At 40.0% G+C, this 24,627-nt stretch overlaps 1 protein-coding gene across 1 annotated transcript; it reads left to right on the top strand.

The window, feature by feature from the left end:
• Positions 1-31: 31 nt before the first annotated feature.
• Positions 32-24,311, top strand: LOC142050775 (uncharacterized). The gene is made up of 3 exons (XM_075079910.1): positions 32-645; positions 19,754-19,847; positions 24,199-24,311. The coding sequence occupies exons 1-2, from the start codon at positions 32-34 to the stop codon at positions 19,821-19,823; spliced, it is 684 nt and encodes a 227-aa protein (XP_074936011.1). The 3' UTR covers positions 19,824-19,847; positions 24,199-24,311.
• The last annotated feature ends 316 nt before the right edge of the window (positions 24,312-24,627 follow it).

Genomic DNA, 24,627 nt, shown 5'->3' with positions numbered 1-24,627 from the left:
GCGGAGGCGGCGGCTCCTCCCGGCCTGAACTATGGCGGACGTATCCGCCGCGGGGAGGCGCAGATGGGGGGGGAGGTGTGCAGCGCCGGGTGGGGGGCCGCGGCGTCCCGCCGCTCCCTCGTCTCTCAGAGCCTCGCGCCCGCCGGCGGCCGCCACGTCTCGCGAGAGGAGGGCCGGCGGCGGGGATGCGCGGGCCGTGCCGGCTCCGCGGGCTGCAGGGACGTACGCGCGCCCCCCGGCCCCGCCATGCGCGGCGGGAATGCCCCGCCGCGCTCGCCTGCCGGCACCCACAGCGGCCGCTCGCCGTCGTCGGCGCCCGCCCGCCCCCCCGCAGCTGCCCGCAGAGCTCTGCGGCTGGGGGGGGCGCCCTGTGGGATGGCGGCCACGCCGTCGCGGGGCTCCGAGGCCGGGGCAGGCCTGGGGGCCACCGTCCCCGGTGCCGGCTGTGCCCCGCCCGCCGGCCTCTCGCCTGGTCACAGCCCTGCAAAGCCCCCAGCCCCGCTTCGAGACGCCTCGGCGTGGCCTTTGTCGTACGCCGCCTAGCTGCTCCTTAACCGTGCCCGGGTGCGCGGCCCGCGTGACGGAGTGCAGGGATGCGGTATGTGCCCGCCGGAACGCGCGGCCGCGGCGTGGCGGCGTGCGCAGGTATGGCTGCCCACCGGTACCTTGGAGGAGGAATAGGCGAGGAGAGCGAAAGCAGGTGGTCGTTGGAGTGCTTTTTTTTCTTCCAGCCTCCAGATATTTTCTGAGTGTGCCATAAAAATCAGTAATACACCTCAGCAATCATAAAAATCACATAATAGACCTCATGTCACCAATGAGGCCTTTTTTGTGTGTGTGTCCTGTGTTGCAACTCTTGGCCTTCCTCTTCTTAAATTGTACTCTTTCTCCAAAGGTATACACGGTTAGTTCTTTAACCATCGTTCTGCTTCCCCTTCTCTTAGTGGAGCATGCCTGGATAATCCATTAAAGCATGGAGGTTATCTGTGAGGCTGTGAGAAAGAAACCTCAGGCCTAAGTCAAATAATTCTGCTTCCAGAGTAAGAAACTGGAATGGGATCCCCCAACAGTTTTTTGCCATATATTTTTCTTGTCTTTATGCTGGAAGGTGGCAGCTCAGAGAGTAGCAGGAGAGTTGGGCAACAGTTGCCAAAACAATTTTGCCTTATTTAGTTGCTAAAAATCATCAAGCAAACATTCACTTAAGTTAGTCCTCTCAAGCGATGGCACCCCTTCATTTCAAAAATATTTTGGTACTTCTTTGTTCCAAATCTTTTTTTCCTAATGGAAATGTATATTTTTCCCATCTGTCTAGCAAACTCAGAGTGCCAACATCCATTTTCTAACTTGCCACATCTCTACTTAAATTAACAACAAATTTGGTGGCATAACCCAACAGGAAAGGACTGGAGTTATGAAACAAGGCTTGCTTTTTCTTAACAGTTACTTAGAGGAAGAAGTACTTCGATTTAAGGGATGTGTACACACTTAAGAGAGCTGAAGACACTTCAGTAGATTGAAAAGATGGTTACACTCATCCATTCCTGTTCAAACACTGTTCTAGAACAAGAAAGAAATTATACACTTAAAAATTGTTTGAGAAATTCCTTGGTGGACTCCAAAACTCCGAAGAGTAGCAGACTAAAACAGACAGGATTCAGCAAATTTTCAGAGTGTAAAGAACAAACAGAAATCTGTGAGTGAACTGGAGATTAAACCATGGTGAAACTTTTGCTTTTGTCAGGGAGCAAGGAGCTGGAAAACGGGATGATGAAGAAGTCAAACTAAAGGATTTTGAATCAGAATTAAAGGCAAACAGCATGAGAACAGCAGATAGTGCGCAGCGAAAATCCAACACTACATTTTGCATAAGCAGATGTAAACACTGCATGATCAACACCTGCATAGAATGTCATATGGTAAGGTGTGTGGAAGTAATTTAGATTTGGAAATGTTTATTTCTGTTAGTTTCCTGTACAAATAAGTAATAACAGGAAAGAGGAGGGAGGCAGCTTGTGAGATCTCTTTCCAACGAGACCTGGACGGGCTGGAGAGCTGGGCTGAGGGGAACCTCATGCAATTCAACAAGAGCAAGTGCAAGGTCCTGCACCTGGGGAGGAACAACCCCATGCACCAGTACAGGCTGGGAGCTGACATACCGGAAAGCGGCTCTGTTGAGAAGGCCCTGGGAGTGCTGGTGGACGACAAGCTGACCCTGAGCCAGCAGTGTGCCCTTGTGTCCTAGAAGGCCAACGGTACCCTGGGCTGCATTAAAAAGAGTGTGGCCAGCAGGTCAAGGGAGATTACCCTCCCCCTCTATGCTGCCTGAGTGAGACTACATCTGGAGTGCTGTGTGCAGTTTTGGGCCCCCCAGTTCAAGCAGGACAGGGGCACTCCACTCGGGCAAGTCCAGTGGAGAGCTATGAAGAAGATCAGGGGACTGGAGCACCTCCTGTATGAGGAAAGGCTGAGAGACCTGGGTTTGTTCAGCCTGGAGAAGAGAAGGCTGAGGGGGAATTTCATTAATACCTATAAAATATCTAAAGGGTAGATGTCAGGCGGATAGGACTAGGCTCTTCTCAGTGGTGCCCAATGACAGGAGAAAGGGCATTGGGCACAAATTGGAACACAGCAAGTTCCACCTGGGTATAAGGAGAAACTTCTTTACTGTGAGGGTGCCAGAGCAGTGGAACAGGCTGCCCAGAGAGGTTGTGGCATCTCCTTCCCTGGAGACATTCAGAACCCACCTGGATGTGGTCCCATGCCCCCTGCTCTGGGTGTCCCTGCTCAAGCAGGGGAGTTGGACAAGATGATCGCTTCCAACACCAACCATTCTGTGATTCTGTGTTCTCATGTTACAGTTGGTGATGATGAGATTGTGTTATGATGAGCTATTTAAAATCAAACAGCATTCTATATGTATGGCTTGATGTGTATTGTCTACAGCTGTGAGGCCCACAGCCCATCCAATACCGGTTTCTCTTTTGTCTCTGTCTATATTATTGCAATGCAGCGCTCAAACACTGAACCTGTCCCACGACTCAGCCTCTCCAGAATCAGTGATCAGGTTGGCCTCACTCATACTGAGGGAGGCCAGAGCACCAGTATGAGCGAAACAGGTGGGAGATTGACCACTTCAGGCTTCACAAATAGGTTCTTTCTTAGAAGAAGCAAGAGGGAACTGGGTGGGAAGAGTATGCTAATGGGAAGAAAATGGGGCACAGCAAAGCCCTAAGAGAGAAAAGTACATCATCCTAATGGAAAGACTGTAGGGGTACATGATTCCTCACGAAGGAGAACCTTATGGAAATGAAAGAAAAAGACAAGGCGTAGAGTTCATAGCAAATAAAATTTGTGACATGGATCCATCTAACGTAACATGAGATAATGCTAAATACTGGCTTTTAAGAAAGCAAAGAATTGAGAATGCTACCACAGTCCTGATGACAGACAAGGAAATAGAGGACCTGAGAATAAGAAGATGGATGAGGAAAATGCAGGCCTCTCAGAACCAAAAGCATCAAGGAGGTGAAGAAATACCACAGTATGGGAATAGGCAAAAATAAGAGAGAACAGACCAAGTCTTCATAAAGGTCATGGGTCTTCATGTGGCCTACGGGAAGGGTAGGAGGATCTGTAACAGTAGAGGTGAATAAAAAGCACACAAACTCCTATTAGCTGCCAAGTAAAATTCCATTGATACTGAAAAATACACTTTGAGGACAAAAAAAAGAAAAGAATATTCACTTTAAGCTCTTAATTAAATAATTTCTGACATACCACTACTGAAAACATTAACACAGTAGAGCCTATGTGCCTTCAGTGGACAAAACAAAAACATAACACATTAAATAAAAGTAAGCAATGCATTACTCTAATTCTAGCTAAGATTATTAACCGCAGGATGTTATCAAATTGTTTTTTGTTACAAAGTATGGATGGCGGAGCTATGGAGGGTTTCAGTGTCCTGTCAAAGATGCAAACGTGCTACTGAAAATTCCACTTTTGGGTTTGGTAGTTTTAAAAACTTGGGAACATTAGTTTAATATTTATTTATGCATGTATAATACACACACTTACTGGAGAAAATATCAGATGCAGTTGGCTCAATGGCTTACCAATATCAAAGATACCTTTCATCACCAGACGTATCCTTTTGGCACTGGAGGGCATCAGAAGGGTCTGTGAGGATGGCTGTCAGCATTGGTACAAGGAGTTTAATATCCATTCGAACCTCCATGTAGGAAGAACAGAACAGAATGGCTGTTCTGTTTAGGGTTTGTTTAGTCCAGTTACCAGCCTGCAGCAGTGTCCACCAAGGAAAGACTGGCTAAGAACAGGGAAAGCACAGGTCTTACAAGTGCTTGCCCAGCCTCCAACACTTTGCAGCTGGGGTATGGCTAAGCAAGCCAGAGGGGCTATCTCTTCTCTGAACTTGTCTATTTTCCCCCTGATGTTACGCAGCTTCCCCAGTGTCCTGTGGCAGGGACTTCCACGTGTAGGCATGGTATGAGGACGTGCCTCCTTTTCCTACCTTGCACTTGCCATTTGCCAGCTTCATCAGATACTCCCTAGTGCTCATTTTGATACTCAATATGAAACACTACGGTTCTGTCCTTTAGTTCCTCTAGAGCTTAGGCCTGAGTGCTATTTGGACCTGTTGCCTTGTTACTGGTCGGGCAGATCCCTCCTATTCATGCCTTGCAAAGAAGGGTTCCAGCGGAGGAACATCTCCTGCCTCTTCCACAGTGCAGGCAGATGACAAGAACTCATTTTGCCTGCCTGATAGGGCCTTATCTTCTCTGAGCGCTGTTTTTATATCTTCGTCATCCGTTGGCCTTAGACTCTTGGCAGGCTTCCTGTTCCAGACATATGTAAGGGATGATTTGTTACTAATTTTAAATTTTTTTTCTGCATGTTATATTCGGGCAGTCATCTCATGCTTGTGATCTGTTTTGGTTTGGGTTTAATGTATTTGGACACAACAGAAGATTTTCAGAGGATTACTTCTTTCTTTTAGTCTCTTGCCTTATTCCTGCTGTTTAGCTGTGCCAGCTTCTTCTCAACCTTTCTCAAGTCATTCTTGATTGGTGGTATAAATTTGCTCTGACCTTCCAAAATGATATTTTTCAGTAATCAGTGCCTGTAAGAACCTAACTCCTTTTGGTCTCCACTCCAGCTTTGTCTTTGACCAGCTTCCTCATTGTGTACTTTTTTTTTTCTGTTGAGCATAGATCTGGTGGATTTGGGGGTTTTGCATACTTTCTGTTTCTGCAGGGTAAGCTATAGTCACTGTTGCAATGCAGTTCTTCAGTGCTAAAATTTTGGAACACCTCCTGTGTGTGCACTGCTTGAACCATAATGAGGGTTATTTCCCCTCTTGTATACCACCTACCTAGTTGTTCCTTGATACAGTCATTGTTAGCATCCAAAAATATTGTTTCTGCATCGTGATCCCATGTTGCATTTTGCCAGTCAGCACACAGCCTGATTTTTCTTTCTTTTCCTTTGTTTCTTCTTTTATATTTTTTCCTGCCTTCTTTTTTCCTTTCTGTTCTGTAACAAATGGAGGCACAGTTAATATTTGTATTCTACTACCGTGCTGTTTATTTTGTCCTTTATAATTATTACAGGTGCCCATCCAAATCACTGTTTAAGTAACAGCGTCGTTCTTTTCCCAGAAATCTGGATGAAGCCCTAACAAAAACCATATTGTCATGTGGCAACTTAACTGTATTTGTGTTATATTATTCCTAGCTTACAAGAAAAAAAGGTAATTGCTGCTACACTTCTGAAAGGCTGCCAGATAAATCCTGTGATTAAGACACTCAGAAATGAAACCCCTTTGCTGGCAGTCAGATGTGGTGCTGGAACAATCTGTTTCAGGGGCCTTGTTCTGACCATGCTTTTGGTGTGTCCATGTGTGTCTTCAATATTCCACTGTCCTAATGCAATACTGCCTTGGTTTTATTGACCTAGTGGTAACAAGAGTACCTCTGTAATGACTCTAGTTTTTTCCTAATATTTGAGTATTTCTAACATTCTCAATTTGAAGACTGCTATGTAAGATAGGTTTTGGATAGCTGCTTCAGATAACTTCAGTTTTTAATACTCTGTTTGCAATGTATTTACTTAGGAGGGAGGTGGAGGGTCTATCTCAGGTCCCTCCAGAAATGGAAATTTTTGCAAGATGCTGTGCTCTTTTGGTAGCTGGAAGAAGGACATTTAGCACCTGCTCCCTGCCCTGAGTTTGTGAGTTTCCATGTCTAGTTTTAGGGTGCTGGTTTATCTTTAAAGTTCTGGTCGTCTTACTATCCAAGAGACTGCCTATCATCCTGTGCCTGTTACCAGTCCAGTTGAGACCAGCGAAGCCCACAGGCTCTAGAAACCATTGCCAAACCATGTCTACATGTGGCAAAGTGAGATTGAATGTGAAGGCCTTATAATTATGGACTTTAATTATCACATATCATCCAGAGCACTTAACGTCTGACTCATTCCTTTTTTGCCCAGCATTTGAAAAATGCAGTGCTTATGTACGTGTGTTAGGAAGAAGAAATTATTCAAAGGGGGGATGGAGTTTATTATCTTAAACTGCTGTGGTTGTAGGCAGTTACATCAAAAATAACTTGAGAACATAGATAAACATATTGAAACAATTCTGGAAATGTAAACAAACAAACAAACAGGCTTTTTGTGCAGTCCAATGTGTCTTCAAAGGAAAATGATACTCTTCATGAATTTTTTTGTTTATGTTTCTAGTTTTAGTCATTTCTACATGTCTCTGTCTCTATAGAATTTTATAGTAGATGAAGCTGCAGGATAGCACTGAGGCACTGCTGAAATGTAAAGCAGATAGCCTTGAACGCTCAGTAACTGTTCAGTCCAGACCACAGAGCACAAATTTTGATTCCAAACCTTGCATGCAGATTGCAGCCAAGTAGCTCAGGACAGAGCTTGCACAGTCTCTCTCACCAGTGATCCTCCTATTTAATTTCTCTGCGAGCTAGGCACCTGTTGGGATATTCCTTTGTGACTCCTCTGCTTGAATTAAGTCAATTTTTCATGGTTCTGTTCCTTCAGGTCATCTCTTTGCTGTCTAGAACTACATGCAAGAAGCTGCTCAAACATTAAACTTCTGGAGATGGTTCTCCATGTATAAACATGAAATAGCCAGAATACGTGGATGAGGAACTGCTTTACCCTTCAGGCGTGTATCTAAGTGGTTTCTGTTTCTCATTTTTCCTTTTCAAAGTGATATTATTTTGTTTGGTTACTTAATCATGTTACTTGAAGCTAAAATTACTTCCACATCTTTGTATCCCATTCATTAGCTTCTGAAATGGATGTCCTTTGGAGTAGACCTCCACTATATAAAGAAGCCTGAGGAAGTGGGTTGGCCAGCAGCCCACCAGTGCCCACTGACAATATTTCTATATTTCCAGAAGCTCAAGCCACCTAACCACATTCTACTTGTGCAATTAATTTATAGTCCTTTTCTTTTACTTCTCTGTGTATTATGAGTCAGTCCATTAAATTATTTTCTTTTTTTTTTTCTTTCATGTTCTATAAACTCTCATCATCAAAATTGAGTAGAAGTTACCAATCATTTATACCGCAGTCATGCTTTTGTGTTTTTCCCCTTGCCTACTTTATTCAGTGTTTAGAAAACTCTTAGGTTTTGTTCTGCCTAATTACAATATATTATTTTAGGTTGGGTTGTTTTTTTCTGAGTTTTTCTTATGGGAAACCGTCTAACTCTTCCAAGAAATATTCCAGCACTGTTTGTACTTACTGTTTAGCAACTGGTAAAGTGACAGAAGTTAAAAAAAAGTGCAGGAAACAAACTATGTGAGCAAAAATATCCTGCCAGATCAAAGAGCCTGGGAGAGGCGAGGCTGCTCAGCTCCACATCCCTGAGTACAATCGGCAGCAAGGCTGGAGACGCGTTCCCAGCAGGGAGACACACAGAGAGCACACGTACGCACCACATACGTACCTATACATGTGTCCAGACACACGATCAGAAAGACACCCAGAGCACTCACACGAACACAGGCAGCACCAAGGGCCTCATCCTGCCCCTGTCCGGCAGAGCAGGACGGAGGTCCGCAAGTGACAACATGCACCATGAGTGAACGAGGTGGGTCCCTCTGGCAGCCGGCTCAGACCCTCAGCCTGACCAGCAGCTGCCCCTGGATGCCAGCATCGCCAGTTGCTGGCATCAGGACATACAGCCCCTGAGGCTGCAGCCCCACACCAGCCACTGCACTACAGAGGCATGCACACACGCACACGCACACGTGCGCACACACAGGCATGCGCACAGTGCCATCAGTGACAGAGTGAGGAAGGACTGTGATGAGCAGCCGTGACAGGCTGCATTGGTTGGGCGCAGGGCATGGCTGACAAGTCTACCCACCAGCCAACTACTCACCTGCCACTGGCAATTTTGCCCCCTTGCCCCCCACCTTCCTACTCCTGGTCCTCCTTGGATCACCTAAACCCCCTTTCCCACCTTTGGTTCTTCCCCAAACATCCCATAATAAATCCTGTGGGATCCCAGCCTGCTCTTCCCCTGCACCCACAACATGTCCCGCAGCCCTTAGCAGCAACCCCCCTCGGTCTGAAATTATTTGATTTTTATTTTATCAAATCAAAAATGAGTCAAATACATGATTTAAATATTGGTCAACCGTTGTACAGATGGATGATTGTTTATAACACAGTTTTCTCAAAAAACAGAAGACAAGAAAATCCTAGTGTTCCAAGGTAAGGTAAACAATATCCAATTGTTTGTTGGATATATCTGGAAAATAATCCAGAACTAATGGAAAGTACAGAAATTACCAGGATGAGATTTTGCATTCACAATCTCTGTAGTCCAAGTGGTGCTGACAGGTTTGTGTAGAATTATTTTACTGTTTTTTGACAATGGCTGTTCAAATGATTTTACTACCTCTCATGTTCCAAGCTGTCATGATTTGCCTGTGAAGTGTGACTACTAGCTTGAGTGTTTCTAAAGGAATTTTTCATGGTTACTGCCTGATGTTACTTGATCTCAGTCATATCTCGATGGTACTTTCTTTGGATTATATTCATATGGAATCAGCGGACTTCTTATGTGTAACACTCAGCACTTAAACTTGCCAAGTCCTGTATGCCAACCTTATAGAAGTTAAATGAAATTGAGCTAGAGTTGAGATCTACCACTCATCAACAGAAGTTCTAACATGCATTTTAATGAGAGTGGGAACCTGAGCAGGCACTGCAAAAGAGATTCATGTATGCTACGTGTTCCTGCAATGCAAGAATTTTTCATTCCTTTCTACTACCGAATTTAAGCCAGGAAGATGGATACTAATTAATTCTAGGATGCTATTTAGGGTGGTTAGAAATCTAAGCTGAATTTTGCTCCAGGCTCTTGCTGGTAGGTGCCATAAAGGCATTTGACAAAGTAGAGTAAAATAACTACTTAAAACTGGAGCAGTTCAGACTGGAGGGAAAAGTCTAATTGTTTGAATGGAAATCTTTACACCCTCCTCTGATATGACTAACTGTCTCCCATATGCCAGCAGCAGCATAAAATATTATGTATCCACTCATTATACATTTTTTCATGTTGTTTTATGAGTTTAAACAGCTTACATGTTCATGAAGTCAAGGTTATGGGAAAGGAAGATTATACTACTTCTATTGCATGTCACCAATATCCTTTCTTATCCATTTAACATTAATTCATATGCAAATACTTGGGGAGGTAAGGTGTGCAGTTTTGATGCTTACGGTGTTTGGTAGGCATCAGAGGGCAAGATCCTGGGTGACCAGTCAAGGAAGATAGACCTTTACCACATTGCTGAGGATGGCTGCACAGGGTACCCGTGTCCCAGCATGTGTACAGACTTCGCTGCACAGTGATAGCACCTAGGGGCACAGCCTTTGGGGCAATCAACTAAGCTTGCTTATAAACAGTTTTAATAATTCTCTCCTTCTTCAGAAGATTAAATGAATGTGGGAACACAAGGGAACTAAGGTGGGAGAGGAAGTTTAATAGTGGTAAAAAAGCATATTCTGACTTGAACCATTTTACAAACGGGAAAACTGAGGCATGGAAAGATGATAGCTTAAATGAAATCTACTGTATGAGTGGAGGCGGATATTTTTAACATACAATACCCTCTCAGTTTTCATTTCCACATTTTTGTTCCACCCACAGATTCATTGGGGAAATTACTAATACCAAAGGCAGTCAAATCCATTATAATCTTTTAAGTAGTGGGAGCTAAAAACACAGGTTTGTAGTAATGCACTTGTTTTTCTCTTGCTTTCAGTCTTAGAACTTATCTTAGAACTACAGATTGCATTACAGATATTAGTTGTAGGTCCTTTGTGTAGCTTTTTAAGATATGTTGGCAGGATAAGTTGCTGTATAATTTATGGTATTCCTGAACAATGCTAGATATTGTGGTTAAGTGTTCTTTTTTTCTTGAGGTATTTTTGTATGTGCTCTTGAAGTCTTTAAATGCTTAGATAGTGACTCACCTGCATCCTTTCAAAGAGTTCATCGCTAACCTCTGAAAATCATTACACCAAAGTTTTATAAAAAAAACGTAGCCCCATGTCTTTATACAGGGTAGAATCCAAACATTTTTCTTCTTAGCATTAAAAATGTTTTTGAACTTTTTTCCTAGGATAAGTTAAGGGTGGCCTGAATGAATGGTCCCCAGGAGAGCTGAGGAAATTTAGTGTTGATGAAAATTAACTGGAAAAGATAGCATGTACATGGTACTTCTAAGTAAACATGAATGATTCAAAGAAAAAAAAAATCTAAATTATGTTAGCTTAATAAAAACCCTTATTGTGGTGCAGCAGCAGTTTTAAAAGGGATAAAACCACAGTAAATTGCTATAATAGTATTTAATCTGTCACTTATCTCCATTTGAAGTCATACAGACAGTTCTGATTGATTAGTCTGCATCAAAAAAACATCAATAGACAAAGGTTTCCAATTTCATAGGAATAAAAGTACTTAGAAGTAGGGAAATGAGAGACTGAAAAGGTTGTGGTTCTTTAGAGAGGTCAAATAGAAATGGGCTTAGTAGATGTGTGCAAAATGCTGGAAGGCAATGGAAGAGAGAAAATAGGGAACTACAGTCTACCTTTCTACTAGAATGGGACAATCAATTAAGTTAAAAAGTAATGACACACCGCATAATTACCTTGTTGACACAGATGCCATAGACTCAGGAAGGTGGGAAGAAAGGACTAGCTGTTCAAATGACCGATAAAAACATCGGCAGTTTTCAGGCAGAAGAAAATTTTAAAGATCTTAATCTGTTTCTGTCAAAGTAGAAGTGAACTCTAACAAAGATTAGAAAGAATTTCTCCCCAAATCAGTGTATAAATTGCCACTCTGAATTTCCTCATGCTTGCTCTTGGCACTAGTCGCTGCTAGAGACTATGTTTCCACATGATATTTGCATTATCTCTTATTATATAGTGCTTTTACTCCTAGGAAAACACCCTTATTCAGAGGCAGCTGGTGGCAACAGTGGTCATCAGGTACCTTTATAAATTCTGGAAAACAAAACTAGGGGTGCAAAATCTGGTGCAAATTCTGGTAGGAATGTTCAAAAAGAATCTACTCTTTTGATTTTCTTCTCCCTTGATGAAAGGTACATAAAACTCCAGCAAAACAGATACCGGCTTGCTCCTGCTTTGATCAGTTAACCGGTTCGTATTTTCAAAACATCCTGTAAAACATTCATTTAGACCAAGAGGGAGAACTTCTGCTGTAACTATAGCTCATTTCTATCCCACATGTCATGGTGTAAAATTGGTTTTATCCAGTTTCAAAAATAGCTATTTCAACTGTGTCAAAAAACATATGGCAAGCATCACCCCCACACATTGCAGTCTATTGTCATCACCCATTTATGTCAAGGGGAATTAATATCATAGGCACTCCTTAATCTTTCAGAATGGGCTGGAAGGAAGTGCAGTAGAAATACTTTCCTGCAGCTGTCTCTGCACATCCTCTAATTGTGAGATCTGGTTATCCTTCTCAACTAGAATGTCAAAATGCAAAAATGTCTAAGTTTGTCCTTTTGCATTGTCCAGTATTTCTTGTTATCTCTATACTCTGTCAGTAAGCAGTAGCTTTTCCTCCTATCTCTTCATGGTATGATCTCTTAAAAGAATATTTTTCTTTTGTAATGGAAAAGAAAACTGATTCTTCATTACTTTTGTCCTCCCGGTTGGTCCTGTAATGACAGACCTCACAGGGTTTTTCTTTGTGTGACCAGCCACCTCCCATAGCAAAGACAAACCTTGGAAAAGAATTGCCTCCGTTCTGCCACTGTCTTGTCTCATTTACAAGTGAAGTTTTGAATCCCTATCTTATTGTTTCTCCTAAAGCTATTGTTAGTATCCTGGTTTATATTTCTTGCTTTGTTTTGCTTCTGTCTTTCCTCTTGGCCTTTGTCCAGTAATACAGCTTGGGTTTTAGCAGGCTGAAAGGTATTGGATCCCAGATTATAGCTTTCAGTACTCCTTGAGGCCACTGAATTTTAAAAACTGCTTAATGATCTGTACTGTATTGAAATAAATGGAAATATATTATATACCTTGCGAGACACCCAGCTTAGCAAATTATGTAAGCATGTGTTTATCTCCTTTGCTATTCAGCAAGGCACGGAAGAGTGTATTTAGCATTAAACTTGTCCTGATCCACTAAGGTCGAGCAGTTTGTTTAAGACCCATGCCAAACAGAGGTAGACAGCTGAAAGAAATCCCTCATTAAACATTATTTTGCAGTTTGGTACTTGGGAAAAAAAGGTAAAAAATATGGAAGCTGATGGAGAGGTTTACAGTTCTGGATTGAAATATTTCACCTCTCACCAGACATGTTTAAATATTTTCACTGAGGTTATTTATTTAGTTGCTCGTTTTTTGTACGGAAATGTATATAATAGAAACTGCAAATAGAATTGAGTAATGACACTTACATTGAATATCCCTGGATTTGTTTTTCTAGCAACTGAGCCAAGTTGTGAGCCACAGACAGTGAACTCTATAAAAGATTCTTTTAAGATTCATACAGGGTTTTCCTATTTGGTCTACAACACCTGCACCTCAGATGAACATATACTGTCATGTGCAACAGAACTGTCCACCCATAGTCATTGGTGCTCGTTCTTGTATTAAATATAAGGAAATATTCTGCATATTACTTGGGGGAAACTCTTGGTAAATGTTAAATTCTAATTACAGCCAGGTAATAACACACCACATGTCTTGTGTGAAGGGGAATATTCACCTCAGAAATACAATATTAGACAAATAATAAAAAAAAAATCCTACTTCTGTTAGGACATAGATGCCACCATTACTTTGCTAATTTGACAATTATTTCTATTTAGGTAGAATATTAATGTACCAATTTTCATGTTCCAGCAGGAGAGTTTTCTTGTTTTACCAAATCAAATAGCTAGATACTCAATATGGCATTTGGAAAGCAGTGCTTGTCACTCCACTCATTCCTTGATTCTCTGTCAATAGGTTGATCAAGTGTAGACATCTCAAGTATGTGGCAACCATATACAAATAAATGGTCTTGTCACTTTATGAAAGATTACCATGGTATCTTGCTACTAAAGTGTAGGCATTATTAAATATATAGAAGACACTAGAAAGGCCTTCCCTAATAAGATTATCTGAAAACTTGTACTTAGCAGTGCTCTGTAAAAACTGCAACTTATATTTCATAATCGTTTTGCATGCATTCACATCATCTCTTCAAGCAGATTTCTGATGATATTTCTTTTTTTTTTTGTAATTAAAAAACCTCAATATATAAAATTATTCCCAAAGAAAAGGGGTGACTTTTCTCAAGAGAAACCAGGGTGACTTTAAAACATTATATAATGTAATGATTTTGCCACTGAGGACAAGGAAATTAGAAAGCAACTTTACATTAAAACTGTTGTGTTAGCTGTGAATGCTTTGCATAACATAGTACTTATATTTCTGGAAAAAAAATACTCTTTTGATAAATAATGTTCCTTTGGTGGATGAATGAAGATTCCTTTAAGATAACTGACTTATAAATACAAACATGATTCACTGAGAGTTCTGCAGTACAAATTTTGTTTTTTGTTTATCCAGTTTGCACAGGAAGGAAAGGTCAGGGCCAAAGGCAGAAAGTTTAGAAATTCAGGACAAAAAGCTACAGTACATAATACTTTTTTAATTTTTGCAGCTGTTGCCGTCCCTCTTTCTGTACTATCCAGATATAACAAAATTCATGGTTTTAATCTGGCTAATGTCATATTGAACATTAAACATTTCACACACACAACTGAAAGCACTCTTGATTTCTTCACCTGCATTCTGACTTGGACATGGGTCAAATTTCAGAACTATTTCTTACTAGTGAAGTCATTCTGCAGATATTGCGTAAAACACAGTACTAAGATAAAACATACATTCTGCTGGCTAATTTTTCCATTATGCTGTAGTGAGAGATTGTTTCAGTTCTAACTTAACGTTTACGTTGTGCTGCCTTTTTTTAAAAATATAAAAAAACCCTAGTTGATAAAAATTAAACAACACTTAAATCCTTGCCTAATTTATTATTTTAAAAAAATCAAAACCCAATGTCAAAATTTATTATCTGTCTGATTATTTTAGTCCTGCCCTCTCTGCCAAATATTATAAACTCTATTCAAATTCTTGTCAGGTTTGGAGACTTCTGCCTTGTTCTGAATCTGATTAGTGGGCCCGTAAGTCGATATCTTCATGCCAGCTTTATTTTCCTAAGATTTATTTTCTAAATATGAACTAGCATTTCTTCAAAATAGTGATTTTTTAGAAATAGCCGTAGAGGTTCACCATAACAATACACTAATTGAAATGTAATTCATAGGCACTATGGATAAATAAGGCAGATAAAACTTCAGCACTTTTGCATTAAAACTTTGCCAGAAATGCAAATTGAAAAAAACCACAATTATTTGTTTATTATGCAGAAAAGTAAGGATTCTTTAGTCAAACATGAATTACTTTGACAGTTACCTTGATTTTGGCAGTACAGTATTAGAAAATTACATATGTACACATATATAGTTGCCCAAAATGTTATAAGCTGTGTGGCTATTTAGACCTCAGTCTTTTGTTATAGTCTTAATTCCACAAAAGAAATGCTGTATTTTGGTTTTTCATGCCCGGTAAGTAAAGTTGTAACTACCTTGTACATCAAATTATTGCCAAATATTCCAGGGTGCAAACGACCTTCAGAGAACTACATCAAACAGACACTTCTTCAGTGGTGTTCTGACTTGGGAAAAGATGCAGGGAAAATTTTTTCCTGTCCCTCTCCCCATTCTTTTCCTGCCAGGACAAGGCTGTTCCTTTTTTTCCTTTGCTTCCCCTCTCTCCCTCCCCACAGTCACTAAAAAAGAGGTCTTTCTTTTGCTCCCCACCACCAGGCTTCCAAAGCCACCAGCATAAACATAACTTTTAGCAGGCACAGAGCCATTCTCTGTGTATAAATTTACTGCTTTTATTCCTCATTTGTCCTTGTGAGCAGTCAGCATTGCAGGACTAGTCCGAGCGGGAATTGCCCGAAGACAAGCAACAGAAAACCCTCTTCCAGAGCTCCCATCTGAACTGCCTCCCAGTGCCAACATCCTGCATCCTGACTGTGCCAAAGCGTCTTCTTCTCTTCTTATGGGAACACTAGGAACTTGCCTATCCTTGGTATACAAAACAGTGGATTAGCCATTGAAGTTAAAGGTTAACTCCAAGAGCCCTTTAGTTTTGCAATCCCATTCTCTGAGGAAATTCGTTTATTTTACTGCACAGAAGCCTCAATTCACATGAAGTGAATGAGTCCATTCAGCTCAGGTGCCTTGTCTTCCCAGAGTCAGCCTGAAATTGGGGGGGAGAGCACTTCTAGAAGGCAGTTGGTCTAGCCAAGGTCTGATCACCCCCCAGAGGGTCCTAACTCCTACTAACTATGGAGAGCAGATAAGCCAGCTAAGTTCTTAAAGTTTGTAAAATTAGGTAGCTGGCACACAAACCCAAGAGGTATGTCGGTGCTCATCAAGACTCGGGATTGCAGACTGTCAGGCAAGGATAGGAGCAGGCAAGTTTTTGTCCCCTGTTTTGTGAGAAGAGAGCTGACGGGAATTACACAGGATTCTACAGAATATCCGGAATATCTGCAGATCCTGCAGAATAAAACGTTTGCCTCTGGATTCAGTGTGTCCGGTTTTCTTCTTGATTCTTTTTCTCTCTTGAAAGGAAGCGGTAGAGTTATTATAGCCCTGAGTTCCAACAGCTGAAGATGACCTAGAGAGGCAAATTTGACAAAGAAAAAAATGCAGTCGACTAAGATCATGAGAACAATAATGGGCAGGGTGGGGAGGAAGGAAAAGAGATTTTGGGAAGGTATGTAATTGTTGCTTTGGAGTAAAACAAATCAACTGCACCAATTCATGATATACGTCTGTCTAATCTGCTAATAAAACCTGTAATGGTAGACTTCCTACCGCCTCTCTCTTTCTCCTCTGGTGTTTAACAAGCTTTGATGCTCTGCCCTTGGAGAGTTCATTTGAGTAGACATTTCTATCTGCCCTACCCTTACACCACATAGTTCTCCAGCTCCTCACATGAAAGCTTCATTGTTAGTGTTTGTTCTGCCTTTTCATATCTAGACAATCTTTCACCTAGCCAGGGCAGGTGTAATGTCGGGCTTATTCCATGCCAAAAGTAGTAGATACATGTTCCTGGATCGGTCTTTACATTCTTATCCAACTTGTCAATACCAACGTAATATGTTTTTATGGAATTTTTTTTATCTGTACCACGAGTTGCAACATGTAAATGTTTGTGTCTGCAGTGAGTATATACTTTTCAAGGACATTTTTGGAAAAACAGGATAAGACTTCTTAGGAGGCTATCTCCTGGTTACACAAAAAGAGCAATTTATTTAACAGTATTACTTACACCACAATTATAATAGTTTATGTATAAGTACTGTAATTTTTTAAAATATCTATTTTTATCACAGCAATATTCCATCTCCTGAAGAGATCATTCCACAGCATTTTCAGGATTAAATCATTGTTGCTCTCATTTACATCATCTTACTTTTCAAAATTTATCTTGTATTTTCTATTTGAAGCACTCAAAGGGAAGCAGGTACTTCATAGTCTCTATTCCTCCACGTGGGTGTAGAAAGGGATGGGGACTTAACAGTGGTGGGACATTATATTTGAGCTCCTGTAATGTGGACTAGCTGCTATATTCTTAGTGGTCATAAAACTGAGGAGAAAACTTGCATACCTATGGCCCTTTTTTTGATTCAGTCAGTTCGGTAAAGTGGAAGAGGTAAAACAAAAGCAGACCTGAGCTTTTGTCAGAACTTTCTCAAATTCAATAGTCATTATCAAAACATTGTGTAAATGTTATAGCTCCATAGTTCCAGGTTTTGGCTTGGACTCTGATTGCATTTGAACTGTTTCTGAATCATCAAAAGAGAAATTAATAGATGCCTAGTAAGAAATATCACTTTATGTTATTTACAGTCTAGTCTAATCTCAAGACATTTAGATAGCTATGATAAATATCCCTTTGAACTGAACCTAATCTACTCCTGAAGGATTACAGCACACTGAAGTCTATGAAAGCATTAAATACAACTGCTGTCTCAAATTAGTTAATTTTCCACATTTCTTGAGTGCTCTCAAAAGGTTTCACAAAACTTAGAGGACTACACATTGTGCATTCACATGGATATTCCACATATATTACAGGAGAGCAGCAGTTTGTTGTATACTATTGAGAGTAGATGATTAAGAAGAAGGGGACTTGCTGTCTTAGATATTAAGACACTGAATAGGACAGAGGGATTTTTATGCTTTCCAAAGCAGGCATCTATTAATAGAAATCAGAGCCTGGAATATATCCTTTAGTGTAGCCATAAGCAATTAAAAAACAGAATTAACAAATAGCCAGCAGATGTTATTTGCGTTTTAGCTTATTAATGCCAGAAGGCTATTGTTAGGGCTATGAAGTACTTCAATAACTTGCACTTTGGGAGACAGAAGATTTTCCTTCGAATTTGAAATGTGCTGCTTTTTAAGTTTTGGTGGAAATTAGGTTAAAACATTATCATCTGCATAGAAATCTGCTTCAGACAAAACCTGTACTTTAGTGTAGCACTCACTCTGGACTGAAATATGATTTGTATTCTTTTTTAATTTAAAATATAAATCTAACCCTCGTAAGTAATTGATAGAAAAACTGATTAACTCCAGCAGAGCAACATCAAACTAAGTGCTGTATCAGTAAAGTTAAAACCCAAAGAGTGAAAGAAGTCTGCTTCTGTTTAATTTATGGAATTTCCATTCAGGTGACATAAAATTGTGTCAGAAGAGTTGAGTTTGATTTGAGTTTGAGCAAAACAGTCAAACTTATAATTTTTATACATATTTAATTCTTTTAAAAGTGATAGTTGTTTTGGTGAGCAGGAATAGAATTAATTGGTGCTAAAATGTTGGCATAAGCTAAAGGACTCTGTTATACAGGAGGCTAAGTGGCTTTCTACAGAAACACTGATTTTAATAATAACATCGCCAGAGGCAGTGCCATCTTTTCCACATATTCATGAACTGATAAGCGGTTTCACATTTCTTTTCACTTCTGGAGTGCTACATTTAGTTGTTTTGTACTAAAAATATTAAAAAGGGACAAGCTATTAGACATCCAAACAAACCATTTAAAAATATCTGTCAGGTAGAATTGTTAAGGTTTTGTATGCATTCCACTGTGTTTTGAATATTGGTTTAGATTTGCTGTATTGCTATGATCCAAATATGAAAAATTTACTTGAGATATCTTGATAAAATCCTATATATTTTAGGAGAGCTTAGAGTTATGTTTTCTAAGGTAACTCAGTATGAATAACTCCATGCATTTTTATATTTTATAATGCAGGAGTATCTTTTCTGTATGTCCAATTTCTATAAAGTGGATCACTGAATTTTGAGAGTTTGCTTTTTTATATTTTTCTTATGCATATCAGTATATTTATAGTATTTTTGATTTGCGTTTTAATTATCAGACACTAAAAGATTGTGATAATTGTGTGGATTTTTGCATGTCTTTGTGAAAATACCCAATATGCTGCACAGTGATTTTCCTGTGATACAAAATGTTTAAATGTGTTTTAACACAGCATTCATGAAATATTGTGTGACTATAAGGTAATGGTAATGTAGACACCAGGATGTGTGCACTCTTGTGTCAACTGGACATTATGCTGTGAGCCAGTAATTAAACATTTACAGAAGGAGACAAAAGAATGTACCTTAGGCTGAGATCTTTTGAAGTTGTATGTGTAGTAATATTGAGGGTACTAAACTATTCAGAAGATGTCCAATAGCGGGGGAGTTGGAAACCACACTCATATTTTGGTAGTGATATTGAAAATAAAATGGTCTTAGAGCCTTGCACCGTTGGGCGGACGGTTCCCTTCCAGCCAGTTGCCAGTGTCAACATTTCTGTACCTGTGCAACTCTCTTTGTTTTTCAAGCACCATGACTCCATTGTCACTACGTGCATATGGACAGGGCCACCCAAATACTTGTGACAGCCTTACAAACTAATGGTTGAAGCAGAAGTAGAAGCAAGTATTCTAAAAATTTGCCTGAGCAGAAGTGAGTGGGGTTTTTTATTCCTGTTGCAGTGAACCTTCCCAAGAGGATCAATCAAGTGTTAATATGAACAAGGTGGATCTGGAGAATCACATCACCTAAGGGGTGGCTGAGACTTCTGAAAATGTAAGTTTACTTGGATTATGCTGCCCTGTGTTGAACAGAATGATTCTAGTCATTTAGAGTTTGTCTCATATAATTTTACTTCCATATTAACAAGATCTTTCTTATTTGAGGATATGCAGGTTTGTACACTGGTAAATTGCTTTCAGGCTAATGTTTTTGGAGGTGCAGTGTTACCAGAATAGCAGTTTTGCATAGCACAGAAAGGTGGTTCACCTTACTGGCTGGCTGGCTGCAAGCAGTTCATGTACCTCAGAGAGCCTCCAAATGTACTTCAGATATAAAGCACGAAAAAAAAGCAACAATATACATTTCTACATATTTAACTTTGTACAATGATAAGTGAGGCCCTGTTCATGTTTACTCTTTATTCATTACTGGAACAAACACAATTAATATAAAGATGAAGAGAGGCTGACATGCAAGTTATGATAGCAATTTCAGGTTTCATTCCTGTCTTGATCAGGCACAAAACCTCAGAATTACCCAGATGACTGTTCACTACCATTTGTTTTTCCACCTTTTCATATTTAGAAACCACTGTGTGCCTCTTCAGGGATAAAACGTTATGCAGAACCCAACTTCAAAAAGTCCCAAGGCTCCTGAAGTGCATTATTTTGTTAGGATGAAAATGTACAATTTCTTAAGCCAATCTTCCTGATACTATGAACCATCTGTCAAAATGTTCACAAAGATTGGACCCCAGCACACACATGGAGGGACCAAAAGGAAAGATCTCTTGGAGCTTAAAGGCAGAGGGCAGGAGCTTCCAATGGATTTAGTTTGGATGTTGGCTGGACTGGGTGTGGCTGGCTGTGCAGCTGGGTATCATGATAACCTAGTTCTCCGAACAGCTGAGTATTAGGTCTACCCAGGAGCTTTCATTCTAGCATATGTGGCCATGTGAGATAGACTGTTAGGGGTGCCACAGCTGAACTATTAACAATGTGAGCCCTAGACAGCCTTTCCTTGTCATTGGCACTTTTACAACATGCCTGATAACTATTACTTAACAGTATTATGAGAGAAGACAGGTCCCTAATAGGTGAGAGACAGCAAAGGACTCATGCATAAAACACTTGCAACTTAAGGAATACATGGAAGGAAGCCAGCATGAGCAAATGATAGGTACGGGGGTTTAGCAGGTCAAAACTAAGCTTCTTGAATGATTACTACCACCCGAAAAGGATTGAAGGCTGATTATCTTGGGAAAGAGACATGGCTATCAACTGGCTGAATCAGATTAGTAATAAGCTCCCCTCCTAAGCTTTTTTTTTCAAGCTTGTGCTCAGTTTATCTTCTGAAAGGCCATTCCTTTGAGAACCAGCTCTCCTAAGTAGTGTGGACCTCAGCTCCTAGTTGAAACATTAGTGCCTGCGGGACTGCCTGAAGTCTGTGGTGCAGGCTTGGCCTATCCTTATTTTGAACTGCAGCCTGGAACATAAAGGCATGGATTTCGGAAACAGTGACTGAATATTTGTGGCGAAGATTTTGAATAATAAAAGACTAAAGCAAAAGTATAAGCCTGCACCCAAGTAGATTATCTAGAAACCTACTAGTTGTTAGTATTCTAATTTTTGAAAAAACAGGCCATAAAAGTGCCCACCTATATAATTATCTTCCTTTTTTATAAGATGCACTGATGTTCAAAACATCTGGAAATATCTATCTAGTGTCCAATGCCCTCACTTAATGCTTCTCTTTGGGACGTGGCCATATTTACACAGTGCATATATTTAACTGTATTGATTTGGGCCCATTTCCAAATTCTCTAAGTCATGGGAAACATAAACAAGAAACTAACTTTATACAAATGTGCAAGTGTTTGATGTTACACACATTCTCCAGTTATCTGTCCTCTCAATAACATTCCAGACAAAAAAAATTACTCTGACAAGTATAAGGCAATGTGTAAATTAACCTGCAAACACAGTTGCTTGTGAAATCTCATTAAAGCTGAAAAGCAGAAGGGGGAAACCTACAGGGTAAGAATACCTGCATAGTGCACTGATTCTCAGACAAGTGCTCTGCTTTTTCCATGGCATCTAAACCGTATGTATGTTGGAATAGATGTTCTATTTTAAAACACTAAGTAAATATTAAACTTCTACACTCTCTGTCTTACTGTTTGCATTCTTTGACACTTGGCTGTAACTTGTTGCAAGTTTCTCAGATGAAGTCACATTTTAACAAGATGACAGATAGCTCCAAAGTAATACGAACAATCAAAACTCATAAAGACAGACATTTCCTAAATGTTATAGTGCTTCTCACTAAGTATACTTTTAGGGATCAGGTGATGGTAGCGTTCTTCCAACTGCATGAAGGAAAACATTGCTGCGCTATCTGGATCAGCTAAGCACAAGGAATCAGCCTTGCTCTTGCTTTATAGAAAGTGGGGAAACCTGTGTCAAGCACATGAATTTTGACGGACTGAAGGGCCATACTGCCAAACTCACTGCTGCGGCTCTTATTCATTTTCTTTGCCAGCCACTTTCCAAAGAGACGTGAAGATTTCTTTTCTTTGAGTCTATGTACATGTTTTAGTTATGTAGCCCTCAGCTTTTGCTTTGTTGCCTGTGCAAGGTCATGATTCAAAGTCATGACCAAATAATGTTTGCTTTTTTCACTATTGGTAAGAAATGAATTATTTCAGTTAATGATTTACAAGAAGAGAAAATGTGTGAACCATGGAGGTAAACAAAACCACACTGATTGGTGGATGTCTCTGGGAATTTCATCTATGCATCCAGGACTCCCTTGAATACATACTGCATTTAAGGCACAAGATGTTGGTATTTTGTAATTATAATTGCTCCAATTTTGTGGTAGAAAGCTAATCCTAGAAACCAGAAAAAAATATTTGAAACAGCAGATTGAGAATAAGTAGGCTTTGTTCCTAGATTTGTGGTTGTCTTTGAGGGTAACCTCAAATAATCATTCATATCAGAGCTTACAAAAGCATCCCCTGATCCTGCAAAGTCAATTAAAGATATCTGGGAACTGATTTTCCTGTGATAATTGAGGCTCCTGTGCACTTCAGTAGGAATATCAGAACTCAACATAGAAAAATTAAATGGCATGCAGCTCAAACTTAGCATTACCGTTAAACAGAGCTTTGATTAAAAAATCACTATATTCCCCTTTCTAAATCTTACCAATATAGGCAGAGTGGTCCTAATATTGACCAGAAAAAAAAAAATTGTCGAGCCAGTTAGTGTGTTCTGAACATCTTCTAGACAACAATGTAATTAATGATAAATACCTTTAAGTGTTTGGCCACAATGGTTTTTTTGAGAGGCCACAAAAGCTGTTCACTTACGGCCTGATTTATTTGAATTGCTGATAATACAATATTATAGTATGTTTATAAATTAGGTTCTCCCTCCCATAATTAACTTCAGCAAAACTGAGTTCTAACCAAAGCTTTAACTACAGACTTCGTAAACACTAGGCTACTATAGATTTAGTAACTGCAGCTTGAAAACATAGCCTCTCCTGTAACACAGCAATCTGGTGTGCTATATTTTAAGAGATTCAATCTACCAGACAATGCCGATTTCTGTTACAAGAAATTGACCCAAATCAGTAATAAATTTCCCTTCTGTCCATGAATGCCATTAAAAACTTCCAGGAAAAAAAAATTGGGTTGCTTTTTCTATTTGCAACAAATATTTATAAACTAGTTTCACATCTGATTGCTTTGGGATCATCTTCAAGAAGTGTATGGCATCATCAATTAGAAATACTCCTAAACTGTTCTTATTTGGAAATAAAAGAGAGAGAAATGTAACTTAATCTGCTGTTAAAGTCTCTAGTGGTGGGATTTAGCACCCCTAACTTTAGCCATCTAAATTTAAACATCAAGTTTAAATTACTTGTCTATTCTCACACTACACTAATGGGGAGAGATAAGCAGCCCCGGTGGATGATTCATACGACTTTAAGATAGAAATCTGAGATAGATGGGAAGTGCCTGCCATTAAGTCACCTAGATGATGAATTTATACAAGACATCTAACTTTCAAACAGGTAAAATCAGTTGAAAGAAATCCCAAGAAGCTACATACTCCAGAACAGGAAAACCATAGAAGAATTTGGCAGGGAATACAGGGAAATTACTGTCACCTGATTTTGAGACTATGAACTAAAGTGATAACTAAAAAACAAATCCTGAAACTACCCTTGAGAAAAGAACTATTAAGATTCTTTTCCAGCTTTCTTTAATAAATACCCTGATTTCAGTGTCTAGCAGTGAAGTGCTGGAAGGAACTGTATTGATCATAATTTTGTGATTGCTTTATGATATTTCATATATTTATTCTTAGTTTTAATTTTATGCATATTCTGTCAGTGGTTAGAGACACAATGCAGTCAGCTGCTATCAGCCATCTGCCTTGGACTTCTGGCCCACATGGAAGAGGAACCATGCTGGAAAGGGATTCAGACAAGCCTGAAAAATCCTGCACTGCCTGGAAGAGGAGCCAACTCAGGTGTTGAAGGGTGACAAGAGTGACACCAGGGCTCAGCACTGGAACTAGAAAAAAAAGGGGATGCTGCAGTACTGCTTCAGTTCATTTCCTGACAAAAACAGTCGTAAAATTTATGAAGCTATTACCTCTGGCATGGAAGGAATGAGGATAACAATAAAAGCATCTTATCATCTGAAAATATATTAGCTTGTCTACTTCCGTATCTTCTCCGTTGCTAACTTCAGAGGCATTCCAAAGAAGCTTTTGGATCTAGACAGACTCCCCATGACTTCTTCTGCTTGTTTCCTGCC

This window comes from Phalacrocorax aristotelis, chromosome Z (genome assembly GCF_949628215.1).
Source record: "Phalacrocorax aristotelis chromosome Z, bGulAri2.1, whole genome shotgun sequence".
Lineage (NCBI taxonomy): Eukaryota > Metazoa > Chordata > Aves > Suliformes > Phalacrocoracidae > Phalacrocorax > Phalacrocorax aristotelis.
Note: the sequence above shows the minus strand (reverse complement) of the source record. Positions and strands in the feature narration are given on the sequence as shown.